This window comes from Primulina eburnea, chromosome 9, assembly GCF_022965805.1.
Source record: "Primulina eburnea isolate SZY01 chromosome 9, ASM2296580v1, whole genome shotgun sequence".
Lineage (NCBI taxonomy): Eukaryota > Viridiplantae > Streptophyta > Magnoliopsida > Lamiales > Gesneriaceae > Primulina > Primulina eburnea.
Window position 1 is genome coordinate 4,867,715 of NC_133109.1, and position 13,590 is coordinate 4,881,304.

At 39.1% G+C, this 13,590-nt stretch overlaps 1 protein-coding gene across 4 annotated transcripts; it reads right to left on the reverse strand.

The window, feature by feature from the left end:
• Nucleotides 1-6,244: 6,244 nt before the first annotated feature.
• Nucleotides 6,245-12,055, reverse strand: LOC140841183 (phospholipid:diacylglycerol acyltransferase 1-like). 4 transcript variants are annotated; one of them, XM_073208429.1, is made up of 7 exons: nt 11,830-12,055; nt 11,112-11,560; nt 9,384-9,606; nt 8,538-8,821; nt 8,017-8,344; nt 7,413-7,672; nt 6,245-7,260 (listed from the first exon to the last, which is right to left on the reverse strand). In XM_073208429.1, exons 2-7 carry the CDS (start codon nt 11,525-11,527, stop codon nt 6,777-6,779), a joined length of 1,995 nt encoding a protein of 664 aa, XP_073064530.1. In that variant the 5' UTR covers nt 11,528-11,560; nt 11,830-12,055; the 3' UTR covers nt 6,245-6,776. The 4 variants fall into 4 exon arrangements, with proteins under 4 accessions (XP_073064530.1, XP_073064532.1, XP_073064531.1 ...); XM_073208431.1 differs by having other exon boundaries at nt 11,112-11,550; nt 11,830-12,019; XM_073208430.1 differs by having other exon boundaries at nt 11,743-12,019.
• Between the last annotated feature and the right edge of the window lie 1,535 nt (nt 12,056-13,590).

Genomic DNA, 13,590 nt, shown 5'->3' on the forward strand with positions numbered 1-13,590 from the left:
CCAAAATCGTGTCCTCAAGTCTTTATACATCTTATTACTTCCTGGATGAATACTCAACTTACTTCGATGAGCATGAGATAAGATCTCCTCCCTCAAATTATCATCTTCTGGTACTACAACTCGATTAGACAAACACAGAAGACCATTAGACTGATAATGGAAACCGCTATCTCCACCCGCTAACCGAGCTAATCTCTGAGTCTTGAGATCAGACATCTGAGCATCTCGAATCCGAGCGAACAAGGCTGGCTCAGATAAAATGGTAGCAACACGAATGCTCTCCATACCTTTCCGATGTTTGAAATTAAATCCCAACGAACAACAATCCTGAATAGTACTAATCATAGCACTGGTCTGAAGTGCAGAAACTCTCACTTTGCGACTAAGAGCATCAGCTGTGAGATTTGCAGATCCTGGATGGTACTTGATCTCGCAGTCAAAATCTTTCAGCAAATCCATCCAACGACGTTGCCTCATGTTCAACTCAGCCTGAGTGAACAGATATTTCAGACTCTTATGATCAGTAAAGATTTCAAACTTAACCCCGTACAAGTAATGACGCCAAATCTTCAGCGCGAACACAATAGCTGCCAACTCTAGATCATGAGTAGGATACTTCTCCTCGTGAGATTTCAGCTGTCTGGAAGCATAAGCAATCACATGACCGTTTTGCGTCAACACACACCCTAAGCCTTGAGAAGAGGCATCGGTGTAAACACTGAAACCATCAGATCCTGACGGTAACGCCAAAACAGGTGCAGAAGTCAGAAGTCGACGAAGCTCTCTGAAACTATCTTCGCACTCAGATGACCACTCAAATGGAACATCCTTCCGAGTAAGTTGCGTCAAAGGTCTAGCTACCTGGGAGAAATTCACGATGAAGCGACGATAATACCCTGCTAAACCTAGAAAACTACGGATCTCAGCCACCGTCGTAGGTCGTGACCAATTTAGCACTGCCTCAATCTTGCTGGGATCCACAGAAATTCCTTCCTTGGAAATCACATGACCAAGGAATACTACACGATCAATCCAGAACTCGCACTTACTCAGCTTAGCATACAATTGCTTCTCGCGAAGAATCTGCAACACAATCCTCAAGTGCCGGACATGCTCTTCCACACTATGAGAATAGATCAAGATATCGTCAATGAAAACCACCACAAACTGATCCAGAAAATCTCGGAAGACTCGGTTCATCAGATTCATGAACACCGCTGGCGCATTCGTCAATCCGAATGGCATAACTAGAAACTCGTAATGCCCATAACGAGTACGAAATGCAGTCTTGGAAATATCATCATCTCTGACTCTCATCTGATGATAACCTGATCGCAAGTCGATCTTGGAGTAAACAGAAGTACCCTGAAGCTGATCGAACAAGTCATCAATACGGGGTAATGGGTACTTGTTTTTGATCGTCACCCGATTCAGCTGGCGATAATCAATGCACAACCGCATCGATCCATCCTTCTTCTTGACAAACAAGACTGGAGCTCCCCAAGGCGAAACACTCGGGCGAATATAACCCTTATCAAGAAGATCCTGCAATTGCTGCTTCAGCTCTCTCATCTCTGACGGAGCCAGACGATAGGGGGCACGAGAAATCGGTGCAGTCCCTGGCATTAACTCAATGCCAAACTCCACCTCTCTAACCGGAGGAAAACCAGGAATCTCTTCTGGAAATACATCAGGAAATTCACAAACCACTGGAATATCCTCTATACCAACACTACCTGTGGACGTATCAATTGCATAGATGAGGTAGCCTTCCCCGCCCGCCTCTAAAGCACGACAGGCTTTCAGAGCAGATACTACTGGCATCGGAGGTCGCGCTCCCTCACCATAGAAAAACCAACTAGAGCTCTCAGTCGTACGAAACTGAACAAGCTTCTGGTAACAATCCACAGTAGCTCGGTAGGTAGTCAAAATGTCTATACCCAAAATACAATCAAAATCTTCCATCTCCAGAATCATAAGATTCGCAGTCAACTCGTTACCCTCAAAATCTAAAGGACAACCCATCACTAGACGCTTGGCTAAAACCGAATGACCCATCGGGGTAGAAACAGAAAGAATGACGTCTAGAGAAACATACGGTAACTTATGACGTTTAACGAATCGTGCAGAAATGAATGAATGAGATGCTCCGGTATCTATAAGAACAAAAGCAGGAATACCGCATAAACAAAAAGTACCTGCTATGACTCTCTCGGTCTCGTCTGCAGCCTGATCCTGGTTCAACGCAAAAACTTGACCTTGGGCACGAGGTCGAAGATTCGAACTACCCACTGCCTGACCCTGCCTCCTCTGCTGAACAGTCGCCTGAGATCCAGAATCAGATCCTGCTCCACCTCGCAACTGAGGACAATTCTTCTTAATATGCCCCATCTCTCCGCACTGATAACAAGCTCCTGCGGCTACTCGGCATTGCTCCGATGGATGGTTCTTCCCACAATGCGCACAAGACTCCTTCTTCTTACCAAAGCGGAAAACACCGCTAGATCGAGATCTAGATCCAGAAGAAGACGAACCAGATTTCTTGAACGACTGAGATCGAGGCCTCAAAGTACTCGGAGGTCTAGAAGAAAGAATAGCCCTACCACGCTGGAGACTGATCTCTGCTTGACGACACCGGTTCACCAACCCATCGTACGAAGTAGGATTATCACAGACAGTGACTCGATCAAAGATCTCCTGATTAAGGCCCTGGAGGAAATGATCATACTTGGCCTCAGAACTGCCACTGATATGAGGAGCGAAGGGTAATAACTCAAAGAATTTCTGCTGATACTCATCAACAGACATACTCCCCTGCTTCAGGTTCAAGAGCTCAATCGTCTTGGCCTGGCGAAGGGCTGGAGGAAAGTACAGCTGCATGAACGCTGCACGGAAATCGACCCAAGTCGCTCTACCCTGAGACTGAACTATCGGCGCAGAAGTCGATCGCCACCACCTGCGAGCACGGCCCTCAAGAAGAAAACTAAGGGTCTCCATCTTCTGCTCATCGGTGCACTGGAATGCGTGGAAACAACTCTCCATGCGCTCTAACCAATCCTCCGCATCATCGGGAGTCTCACCGCCAACTAAAGGCTTAGGCCCCATCTGCATGAAACGATGCATATCGAAACGCCTAGGACCATCCCGACGATGACGATGCTCATGGTGACGCCTAAGATCATCTTGGTCACCCCATCGACCTACACTCCCCTGACTACTCCCGTCATCAAAATGGTCAGCCATCGCTACAAGATAGAATAGGGAAAAATGGTCAACGGAAATCCCAAAACAAAATCTATATCCCAAAATCCTACGCATGCTCTGATACCATAAATGTAGTGACCCGTTCCAGAATCACCTACTAATTGAAAACTAAGCATGCAATTAACTTAATAATTACTAATCAGAGATAATAGCGGAAACAACTAACAAATGATAGTTATACAACCCAAACGAACTCTAGAACAACTCAAAATAAGGTAAAGAATATCTGGTACAACCATATCGAATCAAATGATACCGAAACTAAACCAACCGGCTACTCAACGTCCTCCTCCTGCTCCTCCGGAACCATCCAACCTGAGACCTGCCCCGAGGGAATGGGGTGTCCAAGATAAACAAAACCGAGGACGTGAGCGATAAGAACGCCCAGTACAAAAGTATGAGTATACAGACCTATATGAAATGCACATGCTATGATCATGATACCGGGGTAGTCAAGAAACAGGAATCACAAAAGGATCTCAACAATGCTCAGTCTAGAGGCGCCAAGTGGATAGTGCCGCGCGGTCCAACCTCTGGGTCACTGCATCCACTACAAGACAGACGTGGACCTAAAATGTCCCGGACCACCGAAGCCCTCCCGACCCGTCGGCCACTGTGTACTCTCGGTGTCCATGCGTCCACAAGACAGGGCTGAGCGGCCCCAAGATATAGCTTATCTCGAAAGAGATACAGCTCAACAGCAAAGGCTATCTCGAAGGAGATACGGCTCAACATGAAATGCAACGTGCAGTAATAAACGTGACATAATAGCATGCATCATATGACATATATCAATGCACCACATAATCATGCAACACATATATGAATGTATACTCAACCAGGATATCTCGGATAGTACTTTCGTACCTCTATCACAGCAATCCTAATCCACTGGAACAACCAGACAACAGGTCTAATCCAAGCCTATTCATCAAGTGAAAACCATCACTAAACTTATCTACCAGACTTAACTAGATAATCCTGAGATAAATACTGATAAAATTCCAAACCTTCGTCCGTCGCTAGCCCGCTGATGCCGCTAGCTCCCAACTAGAGCACAGCTCTGCTACAAGACCAGCAGCTCCCCGCTAGTGCCCAAATCTCGGAACAAGACTAGAACCTGTCAGAAACGACTGAAATGCTATGAAACTCTCTGAATTGGCGAGTCAAAATGAGGAAATCCGACCACTATTTATAGGCCATGTTCGGATCCTCCGAACACCACTTCGGAACGTCCGAACGCTACGTGTCCACTGGCTCTTGACAGCTCATGATCGGATCCTCCGATCATACACTTCGGACCGTCCGAACATGCACGTGTCCAGCTGCTCTTGACACCTCATGATCGGATCCACCGAACCTACACTTCGGAACGTCCGAACTCCCACGTGTCGATCAACTCTTGACACCTAATGATCGGATCCACCGAACTCACTTCGGACCTGCCGAACTCTTCGGTGCTTCCGAACCATCTTCGGACCTTCCGATCATGATTAATCACCATTAATCCGTTAATTACCCAATTCGGCATTCGGGCTACTACAGGTTCGGTACCAAAGGATGGTGGTAACCAGCCTCCTGAAGTTCTTCTACTAGAACTTGGTTGTTGTTCTAGTTTCTGTATTCTTGTTTGAATATCCTTTAAGGTCTCAAGAATTTCTTCTTGTTTCTCTAGGACCTTTTCAATCCTTTGAGGTACATAATATAGCATATTGCCATAATTTTGTACCGTTTTCTGTATTTCTCTAAGATCCAGAGAGAGCTTAGAGGAGTCTGGTACTATCTCCAGAAATTTATTATTCTGAATCATAAATTTTTACCTGAGGGTGCTGTTGCTTCCCTTCGTAGATCTTCTGTTTAAACAGATCCATTGTTCTCTGAAGAATTTCTTCTGAGTAGATTTTGAAGTATGTTTTTACGGTTCTTTAAACCTTGTAAACGCATACCTTTCGTTCTGAGTTCAGTGAAGCATGTACTTCGCTGTAATTCTTGTTCTAATTGAATTATTTCTAGGGAAATAAGTTCAATTTCGAGCTGGATGGTAGTCCCTGGCATATTTAACAGATCATTGAAGATCTGGTCTTTTTGGCCTGTAAGAGTCTACCTTTTGTGTATGCAAGGTTTTGCAAACACTGCTGTCTTTCATCAGGAGATAAATTTCCTTTGTTCTCCTGTTTCTGATATCTAACAAGTTAGATAAGCTTGTGTATATTCCAAAATATTGGAATAGTTCTTGTAAATTATTCTCCTCGAACTAAAGTTCGGATTCATAATTTTTTCGAAATTCTCCTTCTCATACATTTAATTACTAGTAATAATAAAATTTTCGTGTTTGAAATAAATTAACCATGCTCTGATACCATTTTGTGGAGCGCGGAGGATCAATTAAAGAAAATAGAGAATAAGGGTAGTTTTGTCAATTCTATAGGTTTAGGGAATTAAAAGAGAGTTTTTGATGGCTAGGGAGTTAGGAACAAGTTAAGTTTGGGTTTAGGGATTTAAGAGCAATTTCCCCATTATTTTTTATATTTTATTAGTAGTGATAGATTATATAAAATTTTAAAATTATATTTAAAGATAAATTAAATTAAAAAATATAGATAAATGAGGGTATATTGTAATTTTAATAAAAATTCATTAAATCAATTATAAGTAGGGACTTCAACTTTAATTAAATAGTAAGATAATGAACTATAAAGCTAGGATTAAAATTTTAAATTTTATATATTCACATATTATTAAAAGTTAAGCAGACCTAAAACTAATATGTTTAGATAATATAAAAAGTGTTTAATTTAAATTGTTTTTTTAATAACATTTCAAAGGTTTATTATTATATTGCTGTATTATTTGGATATCTGATTGAAAATAGCAGGAAGATTTTTTCAAAATAGAAATATGTTGTATATTTATATTTTTGTAATTTTTTGTTTCTATAATAATTGTTGACATGATAAAAATATTTATCTTACAGAGTAAAAAAAGTAAATAACACCGAAATTGAACTAAGTTAAAATAGAGGAAACACAGACACATTGTTACAAAACTGAAGATGAAATAAACCATGAAAAATTATAGCACTTATATTTTCAAGAATGTACATTTTCTCATTTCCTTGTATTTTGACTCATGTAACAAAGTACATATTACACAATTTGCTATGTAAATTTCAATGAATCACTGAGTTATGGCACAATAAGTTGATATGTTGTTACAATAAGCCATACATGAAACATCAGACACGCTTCAAGAATGCTATTTCCAAATGCTGCGGAAGAGGAGAAGAGAAGAGGTCGAATAAAGCGGTATGGTCGATGATCAACCAGTTAAGCTTCGCTGTAGCAGCCTGATGATGGAGATTGTACGAGTCATGTCGTGTTCCAACGACGAATATGAGACTGATCACGACTGTTGTTTCATATACTTGGGGTACTAAAGTCAACTATGCCTAATATATATTGTCCATGATGATAAGGTTACCAAGATTTGAAGTTGAATTTTCTGGTGTTAACCTACAGCTTTAACTTGATTCTCTCAGACCATGCGAATATATCTGAGTGCACCTGGTCGCCCCCCAGTTCGTCTCCGGTGGCACCAGCAGCAACCCTCATGATGTCCTCAATCAACGCAAAGTTTCCCATTATGTCAACATGGGCGCCGCTCTGAGTGCCACGCCCCTCGAGAAAATTGGCAGGAGGGGCATGATCATACTCCCTTAAATAGTTCTTGATTCCCGAAGGGTTGAATCTTGTTTTCCCGCGCCACCCTTTCGCGCCCATGAATCCTGCACTTAAAACAGTTACCGTTTCATCTCCATCGACTGTGAAAACACCATCTTTTAGGCATTTATCTTCATGTTCTTCATCCGCTGATGTATCAATTTGAAATGGAATGTGGCATTCTGCATATGGAGCCTGCCTATAGACATAGGCTCTTTCTGTCGGGATTCCAACTCCGTACATAGAGATTATCTCCATCTCGGGAGCATTTGGCAGCCTGACAACAAAGCAGTTTGTTGCAAATGAAAAAAAATGTTCTAACATATGATGTGATATATTTAGGACAATATAAGATGTATTTTTTATATGATTTCATCTTGATTTAGTCGTAGAAAAGGTTATGAGAACAAGAAATTATAGCAATCTCACTTTGTTTCCAGTGGATTTGACCAATATTTGTAGTGCGAATACTTTGGATCATCCAAATTATCTGCTATACCATACGAGAAATGAGCACTGCCTCGTTCCATCATTTTGGGGGCGACAAAGTATAGCAGATCCAATACATCTCCGGCGGTATAAGCTTTGTATTCTGCCACAGCTTTGATACCACTAAATCCCATGTCATGATACTCAGTCCACACATCACGGCATGTGTTGCTCACAAAATTGCTACCCTTTACGGCATCCTGCACAAGAAAGTAACTTGATCAGTCCAACTGAAGATTTCATCTCGGAAATATCCAAAAACATTAGCCCATACAGTGTAAAGATTAAGAAAATAGACAACAAAACCACATAAAAGAGATCACATCTATATTTTTCAATATAGATCTTTCTTGTTAGGAGATTTAAAAACGTGGTTTTGCTATTCTTTAGTTTCTTTAGAAAAATAAACAAGTTTTATACACAAAAAAAAAAAAAATAAACAAGTAATTAAAAAAAGGAAAAAATAAACAAGAAAATGGTCCTGTTTGAGAGTACCATTAGAGTTTCTATTGGGGACATTACGTGCAGGGGCAAGAAATGTTACCCGAAAATCGATCCTATGAATCTCAGAAGAATGTGCATCTGCGATATCTTGTCCAAATGATATCATTCTTCCATAGCTGGGCTGTTTTATTTTGGATTTGGTGCTTCCATCCTCAGTATGGACTAAAGGCTCTATGTCATTATGCCTCTGTTTCCTTTTACTTGGAACGAAGCCTTCTTCGGGAGACCAGTCGAGACCACCCCAGATAGTCTCTCCACCTTTTGGTATCATGGACATGGTCGAATCCCAAGTCCTTGTCATCTTCATAATGTGCTGTAAAGTTTGAAGGTGAAATACATCCTTATCCAAAACGCCAGGTGCTATTGCCCTTCAGCACAATAAAGAAACGCATATGAAATAAGCAAACGAGATTCTTCTCAGATCGATCATGTGTTGCTGACCAACATCATAGCTGTTACTAGCTGTGAGAATCAAATATTTTAAACCATATGGCAATTTAAGTGCCGCTTTTGGTTATTATGTCATATGGGTAGCCAATGATACAGCCCAATATATTTTACCTGGCAACGGCAATATCCCTTGCTTCTGCAGAAAAAAGCATAGAAACGGCTTTTGGAACACCTAAAAACGGTCCTCCGATATTCATCACCGCTTTAATATGTTTAGCACACCAGTTAGGTCCACCCCCTCCACCCATCGGCGCAGGTGCTTCCACCCACTTCATAAAATGGAGGAAGTATAGGGCACCCATTGAATGAGGAATAATAACCGCCTTGTTACCACCGTTTGTAGCAACCGTCAATTCTATATTACTTTTTATCCTGCTCAATGTCTGGTCACGCACCTGCGAAAGGAAATATACTAAGGTATAAGCGTGAAATAAATTATACCCATTGCCTTTGTTGGAATTCGGGTACAGAAAAGGTAATTCAGTATATCTGCTGCAGTGGAAGGAAATAGTTATGACTCGCCTAGAATCCTTAGTTTGTAAATGAGTTAAATCAATGTGCGAGTCCTCTTTCTTGAGTGGAATACTATCAGAGCACTCCGCACCCTTTAAACTCACGGAGAAACTTATGGTGACGCATCAAGAACAGGAAACGTTAAAAGGGTGTCGATAATTCTTGGGATGACAAAAAACTAACCTATGCATCATATATATCATATGTAAACGATGGATGGAAACTAGCACGTGGATCATATACCCAACCCATGATCCAGCAGTCAACAACAAGCCACCCCAAGCTCAGACTATATCGTTTTAATAATGAACACTACTTGATCTGACAAAAGCAAAAATACAATCAACTGTCTCGTTTAAAAGCTTAAGATGACATATAAGTGATACATTTATGTTTATCGTCTCTATCAGTAGAACTCTATTACATATGACAAGTTGAATGTACCTCTGTGTTTTGGAATGAAAGTCTCCAATCATATGCAGCCATATACATGGTTTTCTCCTCATACCCAATCTGAGCAAGATTAGCAATTAGAACAGCCCAGACAAAGTATCCCGGAGCAAAATAATCAGCAGCAACAAGACCATTAACAGCTCGGATCCGTACACCAGGAGGATCTAAACCAGTTTCGTTATCGAGTGACATATGATCCATCCAACATAAAGGTCTGTAAAAAATAAGAAAAAAGCAGTCAAGTCTTGATCAGCAAAGCAAAATTTTATTGAATACAGCGGCAAAAATGAGATCGACCATGCAAAGAAGTAAAATCAACTACATATTTACAAATATAATGGAGAACAACTTTTTTGTACAAGATTTTAATGTTCCCCAGTTTCTTATGCATGAAAGAAGAAAAAAAAAAGTGTGGTCCAGCAAAAGAGATTTATTCATGATTGTACAGCACTCTATTGCTCCAGTTCCAGCAAATTAATTTTTGACAAAAAAGAGAAAATATATCTGAATGATAGTCCTATAAGCAAACCTGTTTATATAATAAGCTGACTTTATTGTGAAGAACAAAAAATTCTTGCGATAAGATTAACTATTTATATAACAACCAACTTTTATGAATTCAGAGGGCCTTGATCAAGGATTCGATTTGACAGATAGATGCAATAAACTGATTTTCAAAACATTTTGTGGGGAACAACATATAAATGGAGGTATGGCAATCACCAAAAAGTCTATTTACAACACTAATTCCAAATATGAAATGTCGAAATGAAAATATATGTATATATTTGTGTGAGTTTGTATTCAGAAAGAGCAAATATTATCTGTCTAAGAATGAAAAGAATCAAAAGATCTAACCCTCTGTTAGATAATGAGCCTTGACATTCATCTCAATGTTAACTGGACTAGTAATGTTCATTCAAGATGACATCAAGTATATGAAAAATCCAAATACATCCAGATTGAAACACTACATGAAAATTTCATCTATTTTCAACAAATGCTTCATGACATTTTTATGAGATATAAGGAAAATGCAGTTTAGGATTATCAGGACATATAAAGCAATGAACAGTTTGACTAAGTCAAGTATGACATTGCTGAAAAAATTCCAACCTGCAGAATCTCTTGATATGAACTACGCCAAAACAAAGGTAGCAATAAATAAATAGCTTTTCAAGAACCTCAAGATTCCAAATAATTACCCCATTTTTTTTCCACAAAAATGTCCTACCAAAAACATCAAAATCATGTCAACAAACCCCAGTATGAATTGTCAACAAGGTGTTAACTTTGTAATATATCATTCCCAAGTCCTAACAATACTTCAAACCACTGTTGTTCTTTGGAAAATGAATCTACACATTTAATTAACTCCAAACGATACAAAGCCAGCATGTTAATGACATTACTCAGACAATTCAGAGTCGCGGACTTTTAAAGGATTTTGTCTATGCATCTAATTACTCCTCAGCATGCAAAACAATAAACAACTTCGGCTTTACTCCAATTAAGATCTAACATATATTTTTAGAAAGCCCAAAATTTTTAACCAATTAATAACACTAAAGTTATGACTAGTAAGTAGTAACACCAGTTGGCTAAATCTTTGACCTTGCGATGAGCCATTCAACAACCCTCAAAATCATAAAGCAATCTATAAACTTCCTGATAAATCTACCAACATAAATCCGAAACCGCTGATAAAATGTACCTCACCTCTTGTAAATCTCTCCAAACGACCCACCCCACAGCCTTTTTCGAAACAACCCATCAGAACAGCTATGCCCCTCCCACAGCTCTAGCCCTCCGGTCACAATACCGGGCACGAAAACCACTGGATGCTTAGCCCGCAAGCCTTCTTTCTTCAACTTGACTCCTGGAGGGTCAGGCATGGGACCCGTTATCGCCTCTGTCACGTACAGCGGAAAAGACGAAGGCATCATATTGTATGAAAACAACAGCCCCCACCACACAACACATATGCATCCGATGAACCAGCAGCAGTTATCCACACAAGACCATCTATTCCCTTGTTTAGCTTTTTTGATATCGTGTTTGATCTTTATCTCATCGGGGTCGGTTGTTGGGGTCGTTTCATTTTCTGGAACCTTTCTCCTCCTCAGCAGCGCCATCTTGGAACCAAGCTATCCGTCAGCTGGATGCATCTGTGCATAATTTTATTAATAAAAAACATCAACTATAAAACCTTAAAACGAAATTAAATTGCATTACCATATGAAACTCACACGCAATTTACAGCATTCACACATTCTGCCACACAGATGTTACAATAAGCAAGAAAAAAAAAATGGAAAAAATAAGCTATACAAAAGAATTGGCAAGATACCCATCTGCGATAGCGATAGTTCAAATGTTCAAATTACTCATCATGACATTAAATCATGCGAATTCAAGAATGAACAAAAAGCAATACCCAATTGCTGCTTGTATCATGTAACTTTAATACGTCTTCTCGTGGATTTTTGTCGGCCTCTGCCTTTCCGAACTTTCTCCGTATGGCGGCGACCGGGAAGCGACGATGTGGCGTATGGAGGAGGCCTTGAGGAGCTAAAGATTGGATGGCGAATAGCAGAATGTGGGAGCTGGGAAGGATGGAGTGTAATCAATGCGGGTGACGTGGCTCATGTTTAACGGTTGATTAAATGCAATAATACCGGCAGTTTACGTCCATGAAATCTAACGGTTGGTTGACCTTGTCCGAACCCGTTAAATATTTATTTATTTAATTAATAATCAATCTCCAACTGGGCACTTGTTCACTTTAATAAATATTAAATATCAATATTTATTTATTTTGATTGGTTTTGCTCGCTTTGAGAAAAATATTGTGTTCTTAAAAAAAAAAGCCATCCAAAAATGCTTTTCTTTGCCTTGGGTTAAGTAGAGTTGATGAACAATGAACATGACGTATTGCTTTATAATATATTTTTTTTCCAAAAACAAGATTTACAATATCGAAATTTTTGGTATACCGAAAAATTTGGTACGATATCAATATGAAAATTTCGTTATTTCACCGACGATGGGGGCTGGAGGAACGTAAGCAAGCGACGGAAAAGAGTTGCGGTTGAAAATTGTAAGTTCTCTTCTCCTTTGTGTTAGTAATTGTGTTTGTGCTTATACATCTCATCCAAATTAATCTCTGGTTAGCCCTTGTATCATTATTTTTAGATTCGTTTTGGTACTTCGTTAAAAATGTTTATAGGTTGGGTTAACAATCAATGAAAATAAGTTAATATTGATCTAAACTGATCAGTCGAGAAAACATTATGTGAAAGTTCGGAAATATCTCGAATTGATACAACTAGTATTCTGGTCAAATTGATAACAATGCAGTTAAATGAATACATATATTTGTTTATGGAAGTAGATGACCAAATTCTTCTGTCTCTCTTTCTGTTTTTGGAAGGATTATTCAGTCATGTTGTACAAACTCTTCTCAGCCAATGTCATAATCTCAATTGAGATTCATAGCATACTCAATCAAGTAATTACACAAGTATAACTTTTGTACTCAATTTGGCTAGTTTTTTTTAAATGAAATGAATGCTAAAATACGCAAGTTAAACATACATATACGAGTACCAAATTTCTATGTTTATAGAATTTATTGTTCTTTGGTTAGATGTAATTGATAATCAATAACACCAAATCATTTTTGGGTGGCAAAATAAATGGAAAAAAAAAAGAAGTATAATTAACTCATACTAGATTAGAAATATTGATCAATATTTAAGAGAAACCAACAAAATAATGAGAGTAAAAATAATTGTAATTTCGAACCAGAAAAATAAAAAACAACAATAATGTTGAAGAATTTGATTCATATGTGATTTTGTGAATGATAGTGCAATAACAAAAAATTGAATCGAGCTCACATTATGCACAATTGAATGAAGAAGATAATATTAAAATTATTGAAGATGTTTAACATCAAAATATAAATTAAACGAGATAGTTTACCTTAACTATTCATGATCCAGTGAACTGAGAAAACATTGATAAAATACTAAGCAATTTTTTAGTTGAAAAGTGTAATAAAAGAGATGACATTGAGACCGGGCTTGTAGCCCAGTGGTCTCATCCCGTCAGACTAGTTGGCTCTCCTTTCGATTTCCCTCCCCGCGTATGTTGTAATAAAAAAAAGATGACATTGCTATGTTTTGAGAAAACT

Coding starts and splice junctions, on each gene's coding strand:
- LOC140841183 (XM_073208429.1), bottom strand. CDS start 11,527: ATGGCGCTGCTGAGGAGGAGAAAGGTTCCAGAAAATGAAACGACCCCA. Junction 8,345..8,537: donor AGGGATATTGCCGTTGCCAG/GTAAAATATATT, acceptor ATTGTGCTGAAG/GGCAATAGCACCTGGCGTTT. Junction 7,673..8,016: donor TTCATAGGATCGATTTTCGG/GTAACATTTCTT, acceptor TTTCTTGTGCAG/GATGCCGTAAAGGGTAGCAA.